Genomic DNA, 24,844 nt, shown 5'->3' with positions numbered 1-24,844 from the left:
AAAGGACATAGGATAGGTCTTATCCCGGAAATCTCAGGGGAACGGGAACTATGCGGGTTTTTCTTTGACTGCGCGGGCGATACCGCGGGTGGAAAGCTAGTTTACTATATACAGAAATACGGAAATCACGCGTGGTAGGGATAAGAAAAAGATGGCGCTTAACGGAAAAATGTCATACTAAATTTTTTTTACAACCCCGATAAAGAAGTTTCACTTCTAAAATTGAAATGAAAAAAGAGCAAGCTTTCTTTTAATATTTATATTAATATTATTTTTTTTCCGACTTTTTTTATAAAAACTTACTACATTTATTATTTAATTATTTTTAAAACTATAAATCCCTTGAAGTAAAATATTCTAAGACGTTTTATTTATTTTCGTGTGTCTGTGGCCTTATATTTTTTTAGTATAGCAATTGTCAATTATTATTTATCAACGCTGGTATAGTTTTATCGTCATTTCTCTTTGGTTTTCTTTCAGTTTTCTACGTTCGCGGTTCGCGCCGACGCCAACTATCAACATGGATACTCCTCTAGTGATTCGCAGTAGACTATTGAAGTAAGTAAATTTAAAGTTATTTTCTTTACTAGGATGTAAACTTTACTTAAGAGGCAAAACAATGATAATTTATTTAGTGGTATTACATAACGTGACGTATGTAGGTATTTTATATAATATTTAATAAAGTAAAAAAAAATTGTTATTTTTTATCACATGGCGCATGGTAATGTTTTGATTGAAATAAATAGCTGTACAATCCATATTTAATACAAAAATTCATTATTATCATATTTATAAAACTAAATAAATCTTAAACTGAGCGGGATGTCGGAATTTAGGTATTTTTTTTACATTTAAATTCAGAATGCAAACTTACATTCTAGAATTCTTTATATGAAATTAAGAAAATTATCGTTGATTTGTGTAGGTTCCTACTTTTTAATAACATGCTTTAATTATGTGGTATTTTGGTACACGGTTTTACTATAAATATCGCAGCTTATGTCGGTTTTTTAATTCTGCATAGCTAAATAATAAAGTGGTAATTTTAAAGAATAATCTTAAAACTTATTTACAATTTTGTAACACCACTAACACGTGGCTAACACCCTATACCTACCTAGACCAACTTGTTGCGCGACATGACAAATTTATACCTACCTACGTATACTTTCAATAAATATTATGCGTCTTACGTCTACCTACATTGCACTTGCGATATTTTAAAAGTAGGTCATCAATTGAGCCTTTATGAACCTATGCACTCAAATACATGATGTACTGTATTAATAGGTATCTAATAAGAACTTGTTGCGTGTTGTTAACTTGTGAAATTTTGTAATACTAGTACCTACTCTATAGGTAGGTACTACGAAACGCTTTAGCGCTTCTTCGCTTATAAAATATGAAGATCCATCTCAAATGTAAAATAATGCGCGAGCGCACTGCAGTATGCGATTTATCTAAAAATCAATTAGATTCTTATTAGGTACCTCTATAATATATCATAACACGTACCTATATTAGGTATTATTCGATGTGTATTTTTTTCTTACAGTTATTTTTTGTAATCTCTGCAAAATATCGCGAATCTTATTTTAAACTGCATTGTTCATTTTCTTAGATCATGGCCATCGCGTATTACTTTTGTCTATGTTCGCTTGTTTACTTTGGAATCATTAATTAGTATTATCATAATGCAAATTCGTGCAAACATTAGGTATACCTACCAGTGTTACTTAATCATTCCTACAACTGTTTAAAGTCAAAATCATAATCTATTATAAACGTGTGTCTATGTTAATATAATGCGTTATTGAATAGATGTTAAATTGTTATATATATATTTAATTTTTTATAAAAATACACATATGTGAAACTTTGTAAACGAATTGCATTAACAATTAAGTATTATAAAGTCAATGTGCCAGTAGGTCGTGTTATATAAGTTTGACGCTTGCCTCACTTTGCGTAAGAACGTATTTGTAAGCAATACTCGAGCTTGACGCTGACGTAACATGGCTTTACTGGCGTTTGTCTTTAATTGCAGTGGTCCAAAATTAAACCGTGACATAAATAGGATTTTTGCTGATTAAACATAGTTTCAAGGTCACAATATACCTCGTCTGTATAATTTTATTAAGATCACAGCCAATTAATAAATTATACTTTATTACGAGTGTTATATAAGCTTTAATTGTATTGCGTTCTGGTTATAGTCAGTCGCAAAAAAATATAGGTAGCCATTTGTTTACAGTAATAGCAAATGAAAATAAACAAAATTGGATTAAAAAAGCGCGTAAAGACTATTCGCTATAGGATTGAATTACAATACACCTTCTAATCCGCACTTATCTTAATTCTTGAATTACTACGTAATCCATATTACCAAACCTACAAACTTGCTAAACTTGGCCAGCGTCATGGATTATGGCCTGTGCTCCACATAGGAGGCCCGTGTCCCACCAGTACCGTAGGAACGTAGGGTCATTGCGCCTGTTCGCGTCCATGTTGCGGATATCTTTTAGAAAATTCACGAAAATAAGTATAATTTATGTAAAATTGTAATAAGAAAAATTACCGATAATACCTCAATGTATAAGAGATATGCACACATATTCAAAATATGCCTGTGTACCGCCTATCCTATTTAAAAAAAATATTTAATATTGGCTATAAAACAAGAGAGCTAAAACGCGCGGGATTTTGAGAAAAAAATAGTGCGCAGCGTTGCGTTTGACGGTAAGTAACTTATTGTAAAATGTGAATTTTTGAATATGTAACTGTTTCTTTACTTTTTTAATAAAACATGGAATAGTATGGATTATAATTAAGCTTATTTATTTTACAATTAATAGCTAAAATAAGGTGGACGCGAATTACTACACCGAATTTGTACAACTTCCATTTTGCGTCCACGGTGGTCGCAAACTAGACCTATAGGGCATAACAATAGAACATATTGGGTCCACATTGTTTTTCATTATGTAGCAATGAATTGTTTGTTAAAATATTTAATTTAAAATAGATTGTAAATTTTTGATGAAGAGTTCATGTTGATAATTTGAATTTTCATTCAAATTAGTAAAATTTTATGCTATTTTTTCATTTTAAAATGGGTATTCTAAGAATGAGACTAGTATCTTTGAGAATGAGAGTCTTTGTTTTTTGTTAATTTTTAGTTCTATTAATGATGAGAAGATAAATATAAAAAAGTTTTTCCAGTTTCCTTACAGTGAATTACTAGCTTACCGCCCGCGGCTTCGCCCGCTTGCTCTAAAACGATTTGAGATTTAACCCTCTATAACTCAATAACATGTTTTTTATTTTTTTAAGTTGTTATTGGGTAATTAAACCAAAATAAAAATACACGTGTTTCATAGTTTTTATTTATTGTAATTATTTTCCGAAAAAAATTGAAAAATAGGGAGCGTTGCCTAGGGGCAACACTGAGTTGTAATCTTAAAAACACAGAACAGTAAGAACATAATAGAAGTGCGATGTGGGCGTGGCCCACGTGTCACTAGTAAGGTAAGATCACCTAACTCGCTCTCAGTTGTGCGCAGAAAAATATTCGAGTCGGTTGTCAACTGTCAAACCTTATTTCCATATTTATTCATTATTTAGAGCGTGTTGTTCGGTATTAGAGTGGAAAAATGATAGCAGACGAAATAATATCAGCAATCGAGGCATTTCATACCATCGGTAAGTCTTATTTTAATTTATTTTAAATATATTTTATGTTACAACTTCGCTTGTCGTAATTTGTCAAAAATTTATAAAAATATTAAGTCAAAATGAACCTTAATCCATAAGAAATAAGTACTAATATAGATTGAACAGCAAACAAGACTTTCTGGAATATTATTGAAATAAACAAACGAATGTCGGATTAGTGATGCATGTGGCGCATATCGACAGTATCGATACTTTAGAAAAGACAAACATTTTAAATATTAAATTTTATTCTATTTTTCCTTAGCTTTCATTTGTCCTATTTATTTATAGATTTTCGAAAGAGCATAATTTAAAAGAGAAATGGATAATAAATGCAACGTGACGAGTTAACTGGATGCCGAACAGCAATAAGCAGTCTAACAAAGGCCACCGATACATCAAACCTACGGCAGTTCCAAGATTTAAAATAATGCATATTTTCTGTTTGTTTTGTAAATATAGATTTATACTATTCTATTCCGTTTTTTATTTAAATATAATAATATGAAAAGACGTACTTAGTAGTAATAAACATACTCCAAAATGTGACACATTATCCTATACTCATATAATAGAAAGAAAAAAAAATGCACAAAAATATATTTATTTGTGAATTATCGATAACAAGGCTGACATCCCTTAGAGCATAGCATCAGGTTAATGTCAAGTTAATGTCATTAATTTAGAGTGACACAAATTTCAACCTTATCTTTATGTGTAGAGGTTCAAAGTTATATGTATTGAAAACCAACGCCATCTGTTGTGGAATAGCTGAATGTTTTCGAATTTGGAATTTCTGAGCAAAGAGAAACAAAACAGCTAATATACCTAGGGATGTTATACTAAAATAAACCGTAACTTGGTTCGTTAGGGTACATATTGAAATGCTGAATTTATAACCTAAGTCAGTTTTTACTCAAATTAAGCTGTCCAATCAAAGGCATAGTTTACTTGTAGTGTACTGTATAACTATCGGTTTAAATGTGTGGGTTTGGCGACACTGGTTTTCATACTAATGATGACATTATAGCACTTCTATTATGTTCTTACTGTTCTGTGCTTAAAAACTATACATATAAAAGGAAGTTATGAGAGATGGAAGTTCCTGAAGCAGTTCTTGGTTTTGGTATAGCATAGAGCAACCCCGCATTTTTCGCATGTATTATGAGTAAACCCAGTACACTTTGGAAACTTGCACCTAATTTTTTTGTCAGACCATTGGGGCCAGTGCCCAATCTGGTCTTGCCGTACTGCCATAGGAGGTGCATGCTGTGCAGGTCCTTTATGTTTTTTGGCTTGTATCTCGTTTTCCAGCGAACGGCGACTAGACATACTAGGCTTTGTACCCAATTTACAAAGAGTAACTGCAACATCTAGACGAAAATCTGCTGATGATAAACGACACGAAAGGCCGTTGTCTTTACAGACTCTTTTATAAAGCAACCATGCGTTTGCCATTGTGAGATCCAAGTAATGATAAAATAGACGAATTTGCCATCGTTTGCTACGCAACTGTATCTTGTATATCGCCATGATGCTGTCAATGAGGTCAACACCACCCATGTGGCGATTGTACTCTCCTACAACGTTCGGACGTTTTATGCTCACGTACCTAGAGTTCTGTTTGTCCCATCTGCGAACATCAGTTTCAGGCTGTATTCCAGCAAAAGTAGAAACCAGAGTGACAATTTTGTTATCTTTCCATGCCACATTAGAAATGTCGGTGCCATTGACGTCAGCTACATATTCTTCTGAATGTCCTCTGGGTTTTTTCAATAGTATCTTTTCTGGTTGCAACTTACAGTCTGGGATTCTATTTCTTCTAATCGTACCAAGACTGTGAATGCCTTCTTTGGCCAAATATTCCAAAAGACGAAGAGAGGTAAAGTAATTGTCAAAATACAATTGGTAATTTTGATGCCTTGGAATTAAACGCGCTAACCTCATGACGACGTTGGATGCTGCGCCCAAATCTGGCTCTTCTGGAAGAGTAATGTTTTCCTTACCAGTTTCAATTTCTGTTTTATAGGCATAACCAGAAACGCCACTCAACACATAAATTTTATAACCCCATTTATGTGGCTTTTGAGGGTTGTATCGCTTCAACACATTCCGTGCCTTAGTGGAACACATTTGCTCGTCAACACAGAGGTGTTCTTCCAAAGGAACCTTTTTGTAAGCTGCATTTAGAGATTCAACCACTGGTCTTATTTTGAAAATTCTATCATAACCAGGATCGTTTCTAGGTAGATTTTTACTATTGTCATTGAAGTGTAAAGTTTGGCGCACTTTCTCAAATTTATTCAATGGCATAGTATCCTGTATTATTGGGGTACCAAGTATTGGGTTCCAGTGGTTCGTAACTCTGGGTAATCGGATAAGAGACATTAGATAAACCACGCCCATAAATTGCCTGATATCCATTTCTGTCACACGAAAAGTGCTATTAGGATCATTCTGAACTTGGTAAAGATTGGTCTCTTCTGATATCATCTTGATAAGCTCTTGTGGAAAGAGGTAAAAGAAAAACTGGATAGGGGTTTCTAGTTCTAAAAGTTCAGTGCCTAAGTTCATGTTACCCTTGAATCTAAGCTGCTCAGAATTTACCTGTAGGCTCTTCTTCTTCCAGCGTAAATTCAATTTAGTAGGTTTCGTTGCAGTTTTATTTGATTGATTGCTTTGAGCTGATGAAGGAAGAGGACCGTGTGATGCAGTTTCAGCGCTTGGAGGTGATGGAACTGAGCTTTCGTGGTTACTTTCTAAGGTTTCTATTATAGAATCAACGTCGATATCTAAGGTGGAAGTATTGTCTTCAAAAGTTTCTAATTCGGGGGAAAAATCTGGGTCGGCGAGGCTGTCATCGTCCAAATCCAAACCGTCCTCACTGTCATCATCATCCTGCAGCATCGAGGTAATATCCTCATCTAAAAGGACTCGATGAGGACGCTTACGAGCTGCCCTGAAACATGATATCGAGTGATCATGATATAATCTATACACACACAAAATAATACCCCTATCCGTCAATGTAGCTTACGGGCAACAAACACAAATTCAAAAAAAAGATCAATATAATGAAAATAAATGTTATTGATAACGTCAAATATTAAATATTCAAACACTTACCTGTTCATGTTATTGAAAATAAAGCCTTAAAACTCGAAATAACTATATTTAAATAATTTTCAATTCGGAGCACGCGCGCACTTGTTCAAACCACTAACGACTTTGTAAAAAAACTTCAATTGGTGACAAGTAACGCCATCTAGTGATTAGTTTTTAAACTTGTTCGTTACTTCTGTTTGTAGACTACAGTACACAGTGCAATGTATTGTCAGAAAACGAATTGTATGCATGTAGTGATAGATCGGACGGTATGTTGCTTACAGTCTACATCATGATATAGAGGGTTAAACTATCCTATCTCTCAAGTTGGGTCGAACTGCACATGGTGTGCGAATTTTATTATAATCGGTTAAGTGGTTTAGGCGTCCGTTGAGGACAAACATTGTGACACGAGATTTATATATATTAAGAAGATATTAATAATTATGTTGATTTTAGTTCCGAACCTCAAAGAAAAAACCGGAATCCTTGTAGGATCACTTTGATATCCGTCCGTATATGTATGTCCGTCTGCCGGTCTGTCTTTCTGTCAAGACCCTTTTTCTCAGTAACGCGTGGAGGTATAAAGCTGAAATTTATATTGAATACTCAAGTCTACGGTCCCTTGAAGCAGTCAAAAAATCAAACTTATAAGCCAAATGATGATGATACCTACAAATAATCAAGCTATTTCTCTCTGTTTTTTAGGTTTCGGGTCAGCCCTTGGCAATATTTGAATTAATTTTCTTACTTTTCCGTTTTTTTCATAGTGAAAAATCATAATTGAAGGGTGAAGTATTGGACATAATTTTATATGATGAATAGCCTGTGTGGGTAGGCAATACCGCAAGCGGAAAGCTATTGTGACAGTATACCTATGTAGGTTGTTTTTTAAATGTTCTTACTGTTCTGTGTTTTTTAACATGTCCTTTTGATTATGTAAATACTAAATAGTATTACTAAGTTACACCCACACGTATTCAATCACACGGTATAAAATGTATATAGGAATATGTACCTACTACGATATAATTAAGTACTTTGATATTGTTAGGGGTAACGAAGGTCAAATGTCAATAACCGGATTATAAGTATAGATTGATTCTATCTTTATATTGAATGTAATTTGGAAAGAGCCAAGTACAACGTATTGTTTTGTTGTATTTAAGTTATTATGCACTAGCTTTCCACCCGCAGCTTCGCTCGCGTAGACAAAGAAAAACCCGCATAGTTTCCGTGGGATTTCCGGGATAAAACCTCTTCTATTTCCCGGGGTAAAAAGTAGTCCTTTCTCGGATATCAAAATATCTCTATACCAAATTTCATGCAAATTGGTTCAGTACTTAAGGCATGATTGAGTAACAGACAGACAGACAGAGTTACTTTCGCATTTACAATATTAGTATGGATATCTATAATAATAAATGTACGCTATTTATCAAATGACTATCTCTTACAGCTGAAAAATATCTTCCTTCGATTATAATTGACCAGAGCACTCATAAAGGGCCAGAATCAGTAGCATATAAAATCACCGATAGTTTCATACATTCTTTTTCGATTTAACTAACAGTTAAGCATATACAGAAATACCAGGAATCGTTGTGAGCCCGGCCATAAATCGTTAACTGTGCATATAGGGCGACTGGATTCCTGCATAGAAACAGAACGACAGACTTTAATAAATATTCGTACCTTTGTTAGTATATTCCTATACAATTAGGTACTAGCGTTTTCGTTTATCTATTAAAAAAACCGTATCAAAATCCGTTACGTAGTTTTAAAGATTTAAGCATAGGTACATAGGGACGGATAAGTAGCGACGACGACTTTGTTTTATATCATGTAGTATTAGTCACTACATACAATGATATTATATATAGAAACAAGAGGACTACATAGTATAAAATAAAGTCGCTTTTTCTGTCCCTATGTCCCTTTGTATGCTTAAATCTTTAAAACTACGCAACGGATTTTGATGCGGTTTTTTTTAATAGATAAGACTTAAGAGTGATTCAAGAGGAAGGTTTTAGTATATAATTTATTAGATTTTAGATAAAGCGGGCGAAGCCGCGGGTGGTTAGCTAGTAATATATAAAACACTTGAATAAGCAGTTATTTTGAAATGGCAAACATAGATAGTTGTGTTTAGATAGATACACGATATGGCCTAGAATCTAGATGATACTGCAGGCCAGACGCGGCTATGTAGTTAACCGTTTTTTTGATTTCGTATTATGTACTATTTGGTCTGTATAAAAATAGGGTTTTAATATTACTGCTACTTATTAGTTATTACTTATTAGAGCTGAAACGTAATTGCGTGACGACGGTCTTGATGGCCATCAAAGACGACTATCGACTGGAGCCATTTACTTAGATCTCAATGTCTCTTATATAATTTTGCTGGTTATGCTGTCTACCTACCCACCTAGTTATTATTCTGTTATTCAATTCATCAATGTCGTAAAGCAATTGTTGCGGTTGTTTTACATTGTAAACATTATTGATCATGAATTGTGTATATACAGGTGTCCCAAGAAGTAGTGATTAAACTATTTTAATAATTATCACTACATAGTATAAAAAAGTCGCTTCCTCTGTCCCTATTTCCCTATGTCTCTTTGTATGCCTATGTATGTCTCTTTGTATGTATATCTTTAAAACTACGCAACGAATTTTGATGCGGTTTTTTTAATAGATAGAGTGATTCAAGAGGAAGATTTTAGTATATAATTTATTAGGTTTTAGACAAAGCGGGCGAAGCCGCGGTCGGTATGCTAGTTAAAATATAAAAATAATTAGTTAAATAGAAAAAAAATCCGACCCCTAAATTGAATAAGAACTAATAGATTTCTGCATATCTCATTTTACCACATAATCAAGTAGGTTCAGGAATCTGTGTTCAAAAATATTGGGAAAATTGGAAAAATATTTTGATCAGGTATGCCCGCCATATTCTATTCGTGTTTATGCAATACGCAAGTCGCAAATGATTGATTTCTGTGAGATATGCAGATGTACATTGAATTATATTTTCAGTGAATAGAATAAGGTCGGAATTTTAATATGTATTACCTTTTATGATATATTTTACCTTCAAACAGGCAGACTTCAAAGTAATTTGATATAGGTGTAAAGCATCTGCTAAGTATCTACCTAAATAGTTTTAATGTTATAGGGATTGTTTTTGGGATAGTCGTTTCTCACGTAACTTGTTTAGTTGGTACATTCGATACGCAAGCGAAGACGCGGGTTCGAATCCCGCCTCGTGATTGATTTTTCTATTCTTTAAAAAAAGTCTCATATGCGTAGTACATAATATTTATATTGGAATAGCTCTTTTGTCACATATATATAAAGCATGGGAAAATTCAAAGAATGCTTTAGGGATATTCTGTGACCTTTCTAAGGCTTTTGACTGTGTAGAACATACCACTCTATTACGGAAACTAAATTTTTATGGTATTAAAGGTTTATCTCAGGACCTCATAGCTTCATATCTTCAGAACAGGGTACAAACCGTTGTTGTTAATGGAGAGAAATCTCGCGGTGCGCCGATTAACATAGGTGTTCCGCAGGGATCTATCTTAGGACCGTTTTTGTTCTTAGTATATATTAATGACCTACCTTATTATTTGCAGGATATGTGTGAAATAGTACTGTTTGCAGATGATACCTCATTAATATTTAATGTGGATAGACATGACTCAAACGTTGACGAAGTAAACTCTGCTCTTTTACGCATATCCAATTGGTTCACTGCTAATAATTTATTATTAAATGCAAAAAAAACAAATTGTGTAGAATTTATCCTTCCAAATGTAAAAAAGGTAAAAAGGGATATTATTTTAAACGGGGAGGTATTATACCCTGTGGATTCTACTGTTTTTCTTGGATTGACACTAGATGAGAAGTTACAATGGGGGGCCCATGTTGCCGCCACCGCTGCTAAGCTTAGTTCAGCTGCATATGCAGTTCGAAGAATAAGGCATCTCACCGATGTAGACACGGCTAGATTGGTTTATTTTAGCTACTTTCATAGCATTATGTCCTATGGAATTCTTCTATGGGGCAGGGCTGCAGATATTGAAACTATATTTATATTACAGAAAAGAGCCATACGCTCTATATATAATTTACGAGCTAGGGACTCACTAAGAGATCTCTTTAAGAATACTGGGGCCTTAGCCAAACGGCAAAACGCCAAGGAATAGAATACGCTATCGATAGAAATTGACATAAGCGTATGATGTTTTGCATAAGGATTCGGTCACCCTACCAACGACAACGACGACCACGGACAAAATTTTCATCCAGTCGCAATTAAATAAAATTGTGTAAAACACAATTAAAAATGAAATTTAAGAATTTCTGTCGTATTGGTGTTTGGAAAAAAAATTTTTGAGATCAATGGATAAACAAACAGGTTTTTCATAGAAACGGTGGCTCCTAGAAAAAAATGTATTTAACCTTTTTTATAGATAATTAGATTATATACAATTTTGGTTCAGGTGATTGTATGATAAACTTACCGTCTCGGCGAAAATCGCAAAAAACCCTATTTCTCTTTATTAATTGACCTCGAATTTTTTTATTCCTGAGTACCAGAATGACGGGAGATTTTAATATTGATTTTGAACAAATTTCGGCAAGATTGGAACTTTGGTCGTGGTCGTCTGCGTCGTTGGTAGTGTGATCGAACCATTACCAAAATGTCATGAGCTTATGTCAATAATTAGCGTTAGCAGTTTCTATTCCATGGCGTTACGTACGTTTGTCTAAGGCCCAAGGTATCCTCACTGTACCATCACAGTATATATTTAATAATATTTTATATGTACACAAAAACGCAGACTTACACACAAGAGTAGGAGATAGACACTGTTATGGCACAAGGAAAAGAAATAAAATTGAAATGCCATTTTACCGGTTAGCTAAAGTTAAAAATTCATTTATGGGTCAAGGTATACTTTTTTACAACAAAATTCCTCATAGTATTAAAGAGTTTAGTAGTGCTAAATTTAAGAATTATGTAAAAAACGTCTTAGTTCAGAGAGCCTATTACAGCATTAAGGAATATATGGAAGATAAAAACCCATGGAGGGTTGTCGCGTGAGAACCGCAGGACAGTTCTTTGGCATATTATGATTATATATACGTACGGTTACTTACATATTTTGTAAAATTAAATTGTAATACTGAAATGATTTAAAAGAGCAACTATGGAGTTTCTTGCCGATTCTTCTCCATAGATACTGCTTTCCGAATCGGTGGTAAATGATAAAAATATGTATTGACGTTTCAAAAGTGCTTCTCGAAGAAGTCTAATTGAATAAATAAATGTTTGAGTTTGAGTTTATTTGTCTAGAGGCAAATAAGGATTCCTTGTCGATGTTATATGACCCTTGAGTTGGCAAGCGCAATCAATCGTTTGATGGAATAGTAAATTGCATGCATCTGAATGTTGAGTGTGTTTGCAATGACACTATTTCGCTGATTAGAGAATAAAGTGTTGTTATGTTGAATATTATGGGGTTATGTCACAAGATGTGCCAATGCGTTTTTCCAAACTATACAAGGCCAGCACACAACGGTGTGAAACTAATCACTATTTTTGTGTAGGTAGATAAAAAAAAAACACGAACCTAAACTAGCCCTTCCCCATAACTGTTATTTGTTTACCTAAGCTTACCTAATAATATTTATATTCCATATTTTACTGAAACAATAATAATTTAAAAAAATTAAAATAGATAGATATAGCTATACAAGTCTCTGATTACCTATACATATATTTCGTTCAAGAGTAAGTGGTGGTTTAGTTATATTTTGTGTACTGATCGTGTATACTTTGGATCGAAGACGCAAGCATCCGCGTTACAAAGTATACACGATCAAATTCAAATTCTTTATTTGTCAGAATTGTGGTAATACAAAAGGTCACATGAGTCAGTCAGTCAGTCAGTACGCAAAATTCGTGTATATGTATATTGTAATTACAATATAATATACAAGAGCAGTTTCCTATGGATGCGTTCTGGCTATGTATAGATTGGAAAGATGCTGCGCCCCATAGCAAATAGCAAAAAACTCGGTGTTATTAATCTCTATATAAAGTGTACAGTTTTACGTAGTATAGGTAGTTGACAAATTGATTATTGGGTAAACTTTGTGTAGAGGCCTCTTTAATATAAAATTAATATGATCTATGTAATTTTTAGGGTTCCGAACCTGAAAATAAATAACGGAACCTTCATAGGATCACTTTGTTGTCCGTCGGTCTGTCTTTCAAAACTCTTTTTTTTTCTGGAGCGCGTGGAGGTATTAAGCTGAAATTTAAATCAAATATTCCTGTCTACAGAATAATTGCGAAAAACATGAATTTTTAAATATTTTTATAAAAAAATAAAATAAAAAATTAACTTACAACCCCTCTACTCATGAACGCATGTATTAAATTAAAACAAACATGTTACATTCAATTAATACCTTTAAATTTGGTTAAAAGCAATGTCTTATAGCACAGGTAAAGGAAAAAAATTTCTAAAAACAAATGTTATAGTAAGGGCGGCCGTACACGGACCGCTCGAGCAGTTAACGGCTGAGCGCCTTACACGGACGGCTCGAGCGGTCGGTCGTTGACGGCTCGAGCCGTCGGTTGTTGACTGCTCGAGCCGTCGCTACCAACCGCTCGAGCCGTTGATTTTTTGACTAGTCAAGTCATTGATTTTCAGGGGAGGAGCGAGCCGACGACGGCTCTAGCGCAGTTAACGGCTCGAGCAGTCAGTGTATGCCTCACGACCGCTCGCAAGCCGTCAACGGCACGGTGGAATTTCGTCATGCAGTTGACGGCTTGAAGCGGTCGCGACGGCTCGAGCCGTCACGTGTACGGCGGTGAATGAATGCCTATAGTTCACCGCGCGGTCGCGGCTTCAAGCGGTCGGTCTCAACTGCTTGAAGCGGTCCGTGTACGGCCGCTCTAATTATAACACAAACAAAAATCGGTTTGTTCGGAGACCTCGGTGCGCGAGTCCGACTCGCACTTGGCCTGTTTATTATAAGGTACTACATTAATACCTTTTTTTTGCAGAAAATATCCCGAATTAATGTTTTGCCCGACGTGCATGAATGTTCTCAAACAACCGACCACCAATTTTTGTGGACACACACGATGCGCTAGGTAAGCTTATTAATTATTATAATACCATTTGTTTGTTAAATAACAACAAGCATATATGTAATACTAGCGGTCCGCCCCGGCTTCGCCCGTGGTACATATTAACGTTTTCTCTACATAAGAACCATCCTCGTACTTCAAGGAATATAATAAAAAAAGAATTATCGAAATCGGTTCAGCCGTTCTCGAGTTATGGAATTACAACGAAAAGTGGCATTGATTTTTATATATTAGATGTATGTATGTATATGTTACCGGAAATGTATGTAATCCGTCATTGTATAAAATTCCTAGGAAATGTATGTAATTCCTAAAATCGCACGGAAATGTGTGAAATAAGTTATTTTATGCACATTGCCTAGGAAGTCTATACATTTCCTAAATAGCAATCGGAAATGTAAAACATCTAAGATATTGGAAGGTACGCGGGTCGATGGGGGGAGGGCCGAAAATTCGTAATCAGAATTTTTGGTTTGGATAAGGGGGTGGGTTAGGTAAGGTTAGATTCATGTTTTTTAAAACTAGATAGAAATAGAGAAATAGATCCGTCGACTCACGACCTCTTTTTGTAGAATTTTGGAAAAAGACGAATTTCGGCATATTACAAAATGCCGGCCGTTTGTAATACGGTGGATTATACAATCCGACTGGGACGTGTACAAGGGGACAGCGGGACGAGGGGACTGATTACTTACCAAATGAAAATTTGATTTGATTGAATATAAGTTAATTTAAGAAATGTTAATTAGTAAGATAATATTCGAACATATTATTATTACTTTACGGTAAGACTGTTACCCGATACAGTGCTTTATTACAGAAATCATTTATTTTATACATTTCCTAATACGATATTGGAATTGTATACAATTCCTAGGAAGATTATACATTTCCTAGGATATCTATTCATTAAATAGTTTATTAAACAATATTTTATACATTTCCTAAATGGTATCGGAATTGTACACATTTCCTAGGATTTGTATATAATTCCTTGATTTCATACATTTCCGGTAACATTGTATATACAATATACATATATTAATTTCGAATGAACAATTTAAAATAATTACAGGTGCACAAGATCGGAACCATGCATTTGCGGTTTTATGGCCAATTGTCGTTTAGAAGTCAATAAAGTAATTGAAAACATCATTCAAGATATACTATATTACAGAGAAAAATGGTAAGTAAACGAATTGGTCAGAAATAGTGCAGACTTGCCACCAATTAAAGAATGACATCTTAATAATTATCACCGTCGATCCTATAAAAAATGCATTTTTAAGAAGGTGAATTTAGTATTTCCAATCAGTATCTAATGTTTTCCTTTTATTTTTAGGATTTACAAAATGATTATATCGAAACCAAGAAAGGTCGGAATCTACCGTGCAGGTATTTTTTTTATATTATAAATTAGGTAACATCAAACTCTAGCTGTAAATTTATGTATCTACATTTTTTTTTCTATCTATTATTTTAATGTAACTTAATTTTGAGTTGAGTTTCAACACAATTATTCTGAAATACAGAAATAGCATCTGTTTCATACTTCGCCGTCGTTGATCGTCTTCTTCGTAAGTATTGCTTGCTTCTCTGACGTCGTCAAAAATAACTTTGAAATATTAAGTATGAAGTTGAAGTTGAATACTCAAAATTAAAGTTATTTATATAATTAACTAGCTTCCGCCCGCGACTCCGTCCGCGCGGATGTCGGTCTTCGCGTGGATGGTTTATTTCTCCATTTTGAGACCTCTGACAATAACATCTTATTTAAATATCTATTGGACCCAATTCCCAAATACGGTTAGGCCTATAATAATACGCAACGTGTGTTCGCGGTTCTACGGAACAACGTCTATGGATAAAACTGAAAAATTAAGATTATTTTTTTTCTACGTATTTTTCCAGGATAAAAAGTATCCTATTTTACGCCCAGGATAATAAGGTATAATTATACCAAGTTTCATCGAAATCGAACCGCTAGTTTTCACGTGATGCCTTCACATACAGACAGACAGACGGACGGACAGACAAAAATTTTTTTAATCACATATTTGGGTTTGGTGTCGATCCAGTAACACCCCCTGGTATTTATTTTTTCAATATTTTCAATGTACAGAATTGACCCTTCTACAGATTTATTATATGTATAGATTCTTATTGTTATTTAGGTTGCTACTCGTATTTTAGTATGTAAATACGGTAACAAGGTTTTTTTATGAGTCTATATTATCAAGAAAAGGTTGTAGGTATTTGGATCAACATATTATTTTGAACTTGCATATTAATATTGGGTGCTGGGAAAATAATTTCTGTGTTGGTTGGTTGGTACCAGAGGTGTGCAGAGTTCGACCAGCATTCGGCCATGACATCGTAAAAATTAAGTTATGTTATATAATGTTAAGATTACTAGATTATGAATGTCACAGTTGAACGCTGGCATAGCGTGGGTGTAGCGTTGTGTACAACTGGCTATTATGCAATTCGATCACTTTATTGTTTTATAAGTCTGGTTTGACAGATATCTATATACCTACTAGTGGTCCGCCCCGGCTTCGCCCGTGGTACCTACATGTTTAAACTATCCTATCCCTCAAGTTGGATCGAACTACACATGGTGTGCGAATTTTATTATAATCGGTTAAGTGGTTTAGGAGTCCATTGAGGACAAACATTGTGACATGAGATTTATATACATATATTAAGAGATACTAGCTATTATTAGTTTAAAAAAAAATTGAAATATTATGGGCAATATACCCATTTCCCGTAATAACACAAGATGTATTAGGGTCGAGCGTCTCAAGGCAATTTTGTAAAACCGAGACATTAATATAAAGCCTAACAGATGCCGATTGTTACCTAATGAGCAGAATGACATAAGTTACTTTTTAAATTTAACGTTTTAAATACTCTTGCTCGTTGGGTAACGCAGTTTGAACATTCAAGTTTGTTACTGTGGTTCATATATTTTCTGAGGAGTAGGTACTTTTTACGATATGATAATATAGTATATTATGTTGTGTTGCTGAAGTAAACTTTGAAAATGACTAACTATAATGGTTGTAAATACTAAAAATAGTACGGACACTCTAATTTTATTAAAATGTCCGATTGTACCTAGTTGTTTGATTGCAATACAGTTACATAAGTATTGTTATATCATGGAGAGCGCTAAGCCGAAGGTCAAATTTTCTGTTTTACTGTTGCAAATGCTAGGGCTTCTTAGTTTTTAAATAATTTATTAATTGGAGTTGTTAATATTTAAACGTTTTCAACATTGCCGAAATTAATAAGATAATGATATTTTTAATTTGAATACTTTATTGTAATTATTAAGTATTAAATATTATTGTAATTGAGGAATATTTCATACATGCTATTCCCCGCGGTTTCACCTGCATTGCGCCGCTCCTGTTGGTCTTAGCGTGATGGTATATAGCTTATAGCCTTCCTCAATAAATGGGCTAACTAACACCTAAATAATTTTTCAAATCAGACCAGTAGTTCCCGAGATTAGCGCGTTCAAACAAACAAACAAACTCTTCAGCTTTATAATCTATACTGTATATATAATAAATCTGTAGAAGGGTCAATTCTGTACATTGAAAATATTGAAAAAATAAATAGCAGGGGGTGTTACTGGATCGATACGAAACCCAAATATGTGATTAAAAAATTTTTTGTCTGTCTGTCTGTCTGTCCGTCTGTCTGTCTGTCTGTCTGTATGTGAAGACATCACGTGAAAACTACCGGTTCGATTTCGATGAAACTTGGTATGATTATACCTTATTATCCTGGGCGTAAAATAGGATACTTTTTATTCTGGAAAAATACGTAGAAAAAAAATTAATCTTAATTTTTCAGTTTTATCCATAGAAGTTGTTCTGTAGAAACGCGAACACACGTTGCGTATTATTATAGGCCTAGCCGTATTTGGGTCCAATAGATATTTTTAAGATGTCATTGTCAGAGTTACTCAAAATGGAGAAATAAACCATCCACGCGAAGACCGACATCCACGCGGACGGAGTCGCGGGCGGAAGCTAGTCTTAAATATAAAAATGAATCGCAAAATGTGTTGGTAAGCGCATAACTTGAGAACGGCTGAACCGATTTCGATAATTCTTTTTTTATTATATTTCTTGAAGTACGAGGATGGTTCTTATGGAGAGAAAACGTAAAAATGTACCACGGGCGAAGCCGGGGCGGACCGCTAGTATTAGTATATATTCATAGATTAAGTACCAATTATTTATGATGATAACGACGGTATATGGGATAATAATTAATTGATAAGTTAACTGTTAATTTTATTAAATAAAGTTTTTTTTCTAGTTCATTCCCATGGAAGAATTACGAAAAGGTCAAAATACGTCGTAAGAATTAGAGTAAATCCAGTAAGTATTAGCTATTCTTTTATTGCTATAAATATTTTTTTAATTCCATTAATTATGTCTCGTAGAGCAAAGCGTAGGAATTATTTGCCTGATTATGACATACGGTTCCAACTTGAAGTACTATTTTTTATCAGACTGCAATATAAATACACATTTTAACAATTTGATGTTTAGTTGTACTATTCAAATTCTTTATAAATGAGAAATTTTCCAAATCGAAAGATCAGTTAATCAGTTGAATAAAATATGTAGACTGCTCAGGCTGAATCACGGGTGGTAGAGAGGCTAGGCGTCGCAGCGGCAAGCGAAACACGCGGATTCCAATCTCACTGCAAGTTCCTATTAAAACTTTTTTTTTTCTAAATCGAGTCAATAATTGTTATTTCCAGATCAAAGTGCGCATTGTGACGACAAAAGATCCGGAACTGTCAAATATCCAAGACTTCATACACCGAGCTGACATGGAGTGCTCGATATGCAAGGACACGTTCACCACGCCGATCACCACGCCGTGCGGGCACATGTTCTGCAAACTGTGCATTGAGTGCCATATGTTCTATAGCGCCACCTGTCCCCTGTGCAATGCGCCGCTGAATAAGTTTAATGCTGCTGAGGTGAGCTTTATTCTTCTGCTAGGCACTAGCTGCCCCAGACTTTCTGCCCTTTTCGTGTTTTCTCTCGATTAGAACTTGTTGTGAAAAATATAGCCCACTTGATCGATCTGCTGTACATTTGGTGATTTAATATTTGTTATTATCTCAGCAACTTTTCACTGTTTTTTTCAAGTGATTTAAAGTGATTTCTGGTGTTAAGTTTAGGGTGTAGGGAGATGAATTTCACATAATAATGATAATATGTTTATTATAATCGGAGATTAATTCTCTACCTTCCTCGACTTCTGTTTCCAGTCATCCCAGACCAGGTATATGGCGATAATACTTTCGCGATTGGGCTGCTACAACGAACCACCTGTGGAAAAGGAATATTTATTGCCACTTGTTAAAGTTGGCTCTGGATACCCAGAGTAAGTTTATCCAATTTTGTTTTTTTATGCTTATAAGGCAAGACAAATATTTTATTCAAAGACTAGAGAATATAATATTATATTATATTATGTTATTAATACATGTTATTATTTTCAGAGTACTGTGTGCTATTATGTTTTCCCCAAATACCAGAAAATTTTTGGAAAACTTAATGAATTCTTCGAAACCCGTATTTGGTATAATCGGCGATTTTGAAGACGATGAAGATTTTGGCACAGTAAGCATTATGTACACTTATAATATTATAATACCTTTGGTAATAATTAAAGTGAACCTTTTTCACTTTGCTGGTATTTTGGTTATAAAATTAGGTTTGTAATTAATTTTGCAAGTTTTCACCTCTTTTGTGAAGAACAGTGGTTAGGAATAACTGTTGTTGTTATGATGTTTTTTCATAACCCATACTTAGTGACTATAAATTTTTTCTTCGCTTTACATTCTACTTTTTGCATTTTGCGAGATATTTCTCTCAAATTTCCATAAAAAATAATGAATGTAAATAATTTTTTCAGGTGATCGAAATAAGAGATTGCGTACAACTGCCAAATGGCTCGTTCTACGTGACGGGAATAGGTGTGCGCCGCTTCAAAATTTTGGGAAAATACAGAAACACTAGGTGAGTATGAGATAATTTTTAATTATTGTTAATTTTGTATAATTAACCATTAACTTACATTATATAGATACTTGTTAAAGAAATTTCATTTCTAGTAACTGTAATGTTAAAAAACAATTTGCGTTTGTTTTTCGTGGTTTTTCGCCTCTTTTAGCTCGATCTCATCCTAGTTTAATCAAATTATCATGTGATCACAGCCTTTTAAAAATCGCATTTTACAGAAATTAATTTCTTTGATAAAAATGCATAATTTTATATTCCAGATTTGCCCTTGCTCGGGTTGTAAATATTTATGATGTAGAGGAAAAAGGGGCCAGATTCGAAGAATTGGTAAAATCAGCCAAGTCCATTATATCCATGGCTAAGGATTGGCTCTCGGTCATGAATCCCGAGATGCGTCGTCAAGTGGAACTGATCTTTGGGAGACCGACGTTGGACCAGATTGATATACGAAACAGTTTCAACAAGAACGGCCCTACCTGGCTATGGAGGCTAATCAATATTTTGCCCATTAAGAAATGCTTGCTGGTGAGTTCTTTATATTTGGTGCTCTAATTTTTTTTTTGATGTTATACTTTTGGCGCGATGGAGAAAAATGATGAGAGTGAATTTTTACGATGCGCGCGCACACCGACACCTAAATTTAACAGCATGAAGTTAGTTCTATGTTAAATTGATTTGGTAGATATTATGTTGCATTATATCTATATATATATATAAATAATTGCATATTCAACATTGGTTCATTGTATGCATATGGAGCTTTTTATGCTAGTTGTATTAGATCGAATCCCAGTTTGATATTAATTATACTAAATCTACCACTTCAAACCTTGCAAATAAAGAAAATAAAAATTAGGGTATATAATCGCCCAACACTCGAGGAATTTCGCATTATTCAAATGTGTTTATTCTTTCAGTACCTGCTGCTTGGCCAAACGAGTGTCGCAGTTCGCATGGCAGTGGTTAAGCGTTTGACCAAAAGGGCCATCATGATCGAGCTGCAGAAATACAGAGCGACTCGGTCGCACAGGACTTTGAGTATATGAGATAATGAGAGTGAAATGAATTTCACTATAATGATGTACATTTACTTAGGATTTGTTTTTTTGTTGATATGGAGGAAGTTTTATAGTTATCTTTTTGCTACAATAATTGCATACCTTTTCTATATATTCATTCATTAATGTCTTGTATTTTTGATGCTGGTGTTTTTAGCGCGCCGTACCATCCTTGAATTAGATTGTATTCTGTATAGTATGGGATCCCTGGTACACTTTTCGTCAGTTATTACTAACAAGCTGATTTTTTGTTAGTAGCTTCCTTTAATATAGACGCCCATTAATTACCCTTGCTATCCCTGTTAGGCTGCCATTTACCAACATTACTGTAAGGAAAAAAGTTAGGTGCCTAGTCAAAAGGAAGATACTAACAAAAAATCTGCGTATATAGATATAACTGATGAAATAGTAACCAGGTATCCCATACTAATATATTAGATTGTATTGTGATTACTGATTCTAGACGTCGATTGTATTCTATATCAGTACACCCGTCATGGTACTGTTGCTGGCAACATTTTGTGCAGCTTAGAACTCCAGTTACTTACGTTTTTTTGTTTTTTTTTTTTATAAATTTTTTACTCTATTTTTTTATTTAAATACATAGAAGAGAATTATTACCTCTAATAATACGATCATTATGATTGCGTCGTCTATTAGTATCAAATTGTGTTGATCATATTTGATATTTGATTAGTATTAGGATTAATGATTATTGTGATCTCAATGTTAGTTCGCTAGATAAGTGTAAATAAATTCGCACTAAAGATACATTTGCGTAAATGTGATTCACTTGCCATGTTTAACGTGCATAAGTTAATATTTCATAAGTCTAAGGCCGTGTTTCCACCTGCAAGTAAACTCGCGGAAGTCTTGCATGAGTTACTTGCAATATCGTTTACATATCCTGCAATTTATTGCTGCAATAAATGTCATGAGAGAAGCTCGCGGGTCGTCTCAACTTATCGCGGAGGTGTTGACACACCAGATCTTGCGAGTGTCGGGATAGGAATCTGTCACAATTTTTCTATTCTATTTTGTGAAATAATGTCGTCAAGATGCGCACGTGTAGTAGCCACATTAACAATTTTACTGTCGAAAAAGAAAAAAAGATCAATTTGGGTTCGAGCAAGGTTCGAGACTGGATTTCTAGGAAACATGAAGCTGGTACTTACCATGATTTATTGCGCGAAATACAACTGGAAGATGGTCAATAATAAAAAAAATTATTTACATTAGTTCATTAGATCATTTTACATTGATATAGTACACATTATAAATTATAGTACCTATAAGCAATATTACAATTTTATTTATTACAAGTTGATTATTTTTATTGACCATCTTCCAGTTGTATTTCGCGCAATAAATCATAGTAAGTACCAGCTTCATGTTTCCTAGAAATCCAGTCTCGAACCTTGCTCGAACCCAAATTGATCTTTTTTTCTTTTTCGACAGTAAAATTGTTAATGTGGCTACTACACGTGCGCATCTTGACGACATTATTTCACAAAATAGAATAGAAAAATTGTGACAGTAATTCCTATTCCGACACTCGCTAGATCTGGTGTGTCAACACCTCCGCGATAAGTTGCGACGACCCGCGAGCTTCTCTCATGACATTTATTGCAGCAATAAATTGCAGGATATGTAAACGATATTGCAAGTAACTCATGCAAGACTTCCGCGAGTTTACTTGCAGGTGGAAACACGGCCTATCTAAACTTTACTTTAATATGCCATAGAGTATATTTTAGAATAAAACACGCACAGAATATTTCAAATTGTAGTGAATATTTTTTACTTAAATTTTAACTACATAACTAAATATATTCGTAATATTTTCTCTTTTTATTAAAAAGCATTTATATAAGCAACTTTTGATCAAAAAAATGAGAGAGGAGAAAAGAATAAAGAGACTTAAAACATAAAGAATACAATAATCTCGATTGCTAAAGCGTGGCTATAGCGGATTTCTGAGAGGCCTTAAAGTACTCCAAAGTATACCTTCGAACTTTTTTCTTTTTTCATTATTTTACTATAGATACAGACACACAATATTTCTTACTGTAGTACCTACTTACTTCCTATTACGTTTTTATAATGACTGATTAATTTCAATTTTAGAAGGGAGACAAAGAACCAATGATTTAATCAAATAACACTTTCGAGGACTTAAATAAATGGTCCTACTAAATATTATAATATGTGTAGAAGGTAAATGAGATCTCGTTAGAGATTGTAGTAACTTTTGCGATTTTCTATGTGTCACTAATTTTTGTATTCTAAGTGCAGAACATTTCTACCAATTAAAGACTTATAATGTGTGTTCCAAATTTTATAATAGCGATATTGTTTAGTGCGAATATAAAATAAGAAAACACTATTGTGGTATTAGTTAAGTTTATAAGATAAGTAAATGTTTTTTTTTCGTTATTTTTGTAATAGAAATTTAAGATTCAATAAGCTCCATGAAATTAATGTAAAAACGGGATTGTGTTTTTAAAAAATAATTTTGTGGAGCTTATTTCTCAAGCCGTAGACGGCCCTTGTCGCAGTGCGATACCAACAGTTCGGCATCGCACGGTATTTATTAATTATTATTTATGTCAACTGCAAGTTTATCCGTTGTTCATGGATGTAAAAGAAAATTTTTCAAATTTCTATTTAACTAAGTGAGTAGAGGCAGATAGGTAATTGTCATTGTTTTCTAGTTATTAAGAATTATCGGATAAGCTATGTCTGTAATAGATTCCGGTGTAAAAACAAGACTACGTTTACTAATGGAAAGCATTTAGAAACATGCTATTTGTATTGTCTAAGGTCTCAGCTAAAAATTATTATCTTTTCCTTAGATAAATTATACGTGTGTAGTTGATTGTACTTCCACTATTTGATTAAAATGTTTGTGTGATCAGAATGTATAATTCTACTACTTAAAAAATTAAACAACTTAAATTTACTGTTAGAAAGAAGTTTTTTGTTTGTTGATTGTGAAAATAAAATAAGCAGTATTATTTACATTCTGTGTGTAAAAAATAAAAAATGAAACGTGATTTAAAATAAAACATTTCAAACTTAAAATAAACTTTAATTTATTTCCCTATTCAGATATTTAATAATAATATTTTTAACCGACTTCAAATAAAAGGAGGAGGTTATCAATTCGGCTGGTATGTTTTTTTTTTATGTATGTATACCGATTACTCCGAGGTTTCTGAACCGATTTACGTGATTCTTTTTTGTTCGATGCGGGATGGTGTCGAATTGGTCCCATAAAAATTTTATACGGATAGGCCCAGTAGTTTTTATTTTATGAGCATTTTTGTCTGTATTTGTAAATGTTGCAAGTGCAAGTTTGAAGCCGGTTGTTTTTAACGCAGTTATCACTTGTGTAAGAACGATTGCTACCATAGTTAAAGAGAATAAGAAAGTTATTTTAGAACGCGGAGCGCTTGGCCACACTCCCCCGTTCATGTTCGTACGCAAGCTCGACGCACGCATACAACGCCGCGCCGCTCGATTCCTTCTCCGTTAGAACAAAGCTACACACTATCGAATCCTCAATAGAGAAAACCATAGAAATCTATATAACAAGAAACAAGACACTAGAGAAAACTTTCATTATTATCAAACTACAAAGGAGTTGGTGAAGTTCAGTAATGTTACACGCCTATGAAATAAGTTTTTAAATTGTGGACTTATCTCTAGATCGT

At 33.9% G+C, this 24,844-nt stretch overlaps 2 protein-coding genes across 2 annotated transcripts; one reads left to right on the top strand and one right to left on the bottom strand.

Annotated features, from left to right (window-relative positions):
* Window positions 1-501: 501 nt before the first annotated feature.
* On the top strand, window positions 502-24,184 carry LOC123704930 (LON peptidase N-terminal domain and RING finger protein 2). Its single transcript, XM_045653435.1, has 11 exons — window positions 502-558; window positions 13,916-14,005; window positions 15,078-15,188; window positions 15,345-15,397; window positions 18,344-18,405; window positions 18,795-19,019; window positions 19,314-19,429; window positions 19,548-19,668; window positions 19,964-20,067; window positions 20,331-20,595; window positions 20,988-24,184. The coding sequence occupies exons 1-11, from the start codon at window positions 521-523 to the stop codon at window positions 21,114-21,116; spliced, it is 1,314 nt and encodes a 437-aa protein (XP_045509391.1). The 5' UTR covers window positions 502-520; the 3' UTR covers window positions 21,117-24,184.
* LOC123704928 (piggyBac transposable element-derived protein 2-like) lies at window positions 4,786-7,102 on the bottom strand. The gene is made up of 2 exons (XM_045653431.1): window positions 6,844-7,102; window positions 4,786-6,676 (listed from the first exon to the last, which is right to left on the bottom strand). Exons 1-2 carry the CDS (start codon window positions 6,849-6,851, stop codon window positions 4,804-4,806), a joined length of 1,881 nt encoding a protein of 626 aa, XP_045509387.1. The 5' UTR covers window positions 6,852-7,102; the 3' UTR covers window positions 4,786-4,803.
* Window positions 24,185-24,844: the final 660 nt, after the last annotated feature.

Source organism: Colias croceus, chromosome Z (assembly GCF_905220415.1).
Source record: "Colias croceus chromosome Z, ilColCroc2.1".
Lineage (NCBI taxonomy): Eukaryota > Metazoa > Arthropoda > Insecta > Lepidoptera > Pieridae > Colias > Colias croceus.
The sequence above is the reverse complement of the archived record's forward strand: the minus strand, read 5'-3'. Positions and strand labels throughout refer to the sequence as shown.

Coding starts and splice junctions, on each gene's coding strand:
- LOC123704930 (XM_045653435.1), top strand. CDS start 521: ATGGATACTCCTCTAGTGATTCGCAGTAGACTATTGAA. Junction 19,020..19,313: donor ATAAGTTTAATGCTGCTGAG/GTGAGCTTTATT, acceptor TTCTGTTTCCAG/TCATCCCAGACCAGGTATAT. Junction 19,669..19,963: donor ACGATGAAGATTTTGGCACA/GTAAGCATTATG, acceptor TAATTTTTTCAG/GTGATCGAAATAAGAGATTG.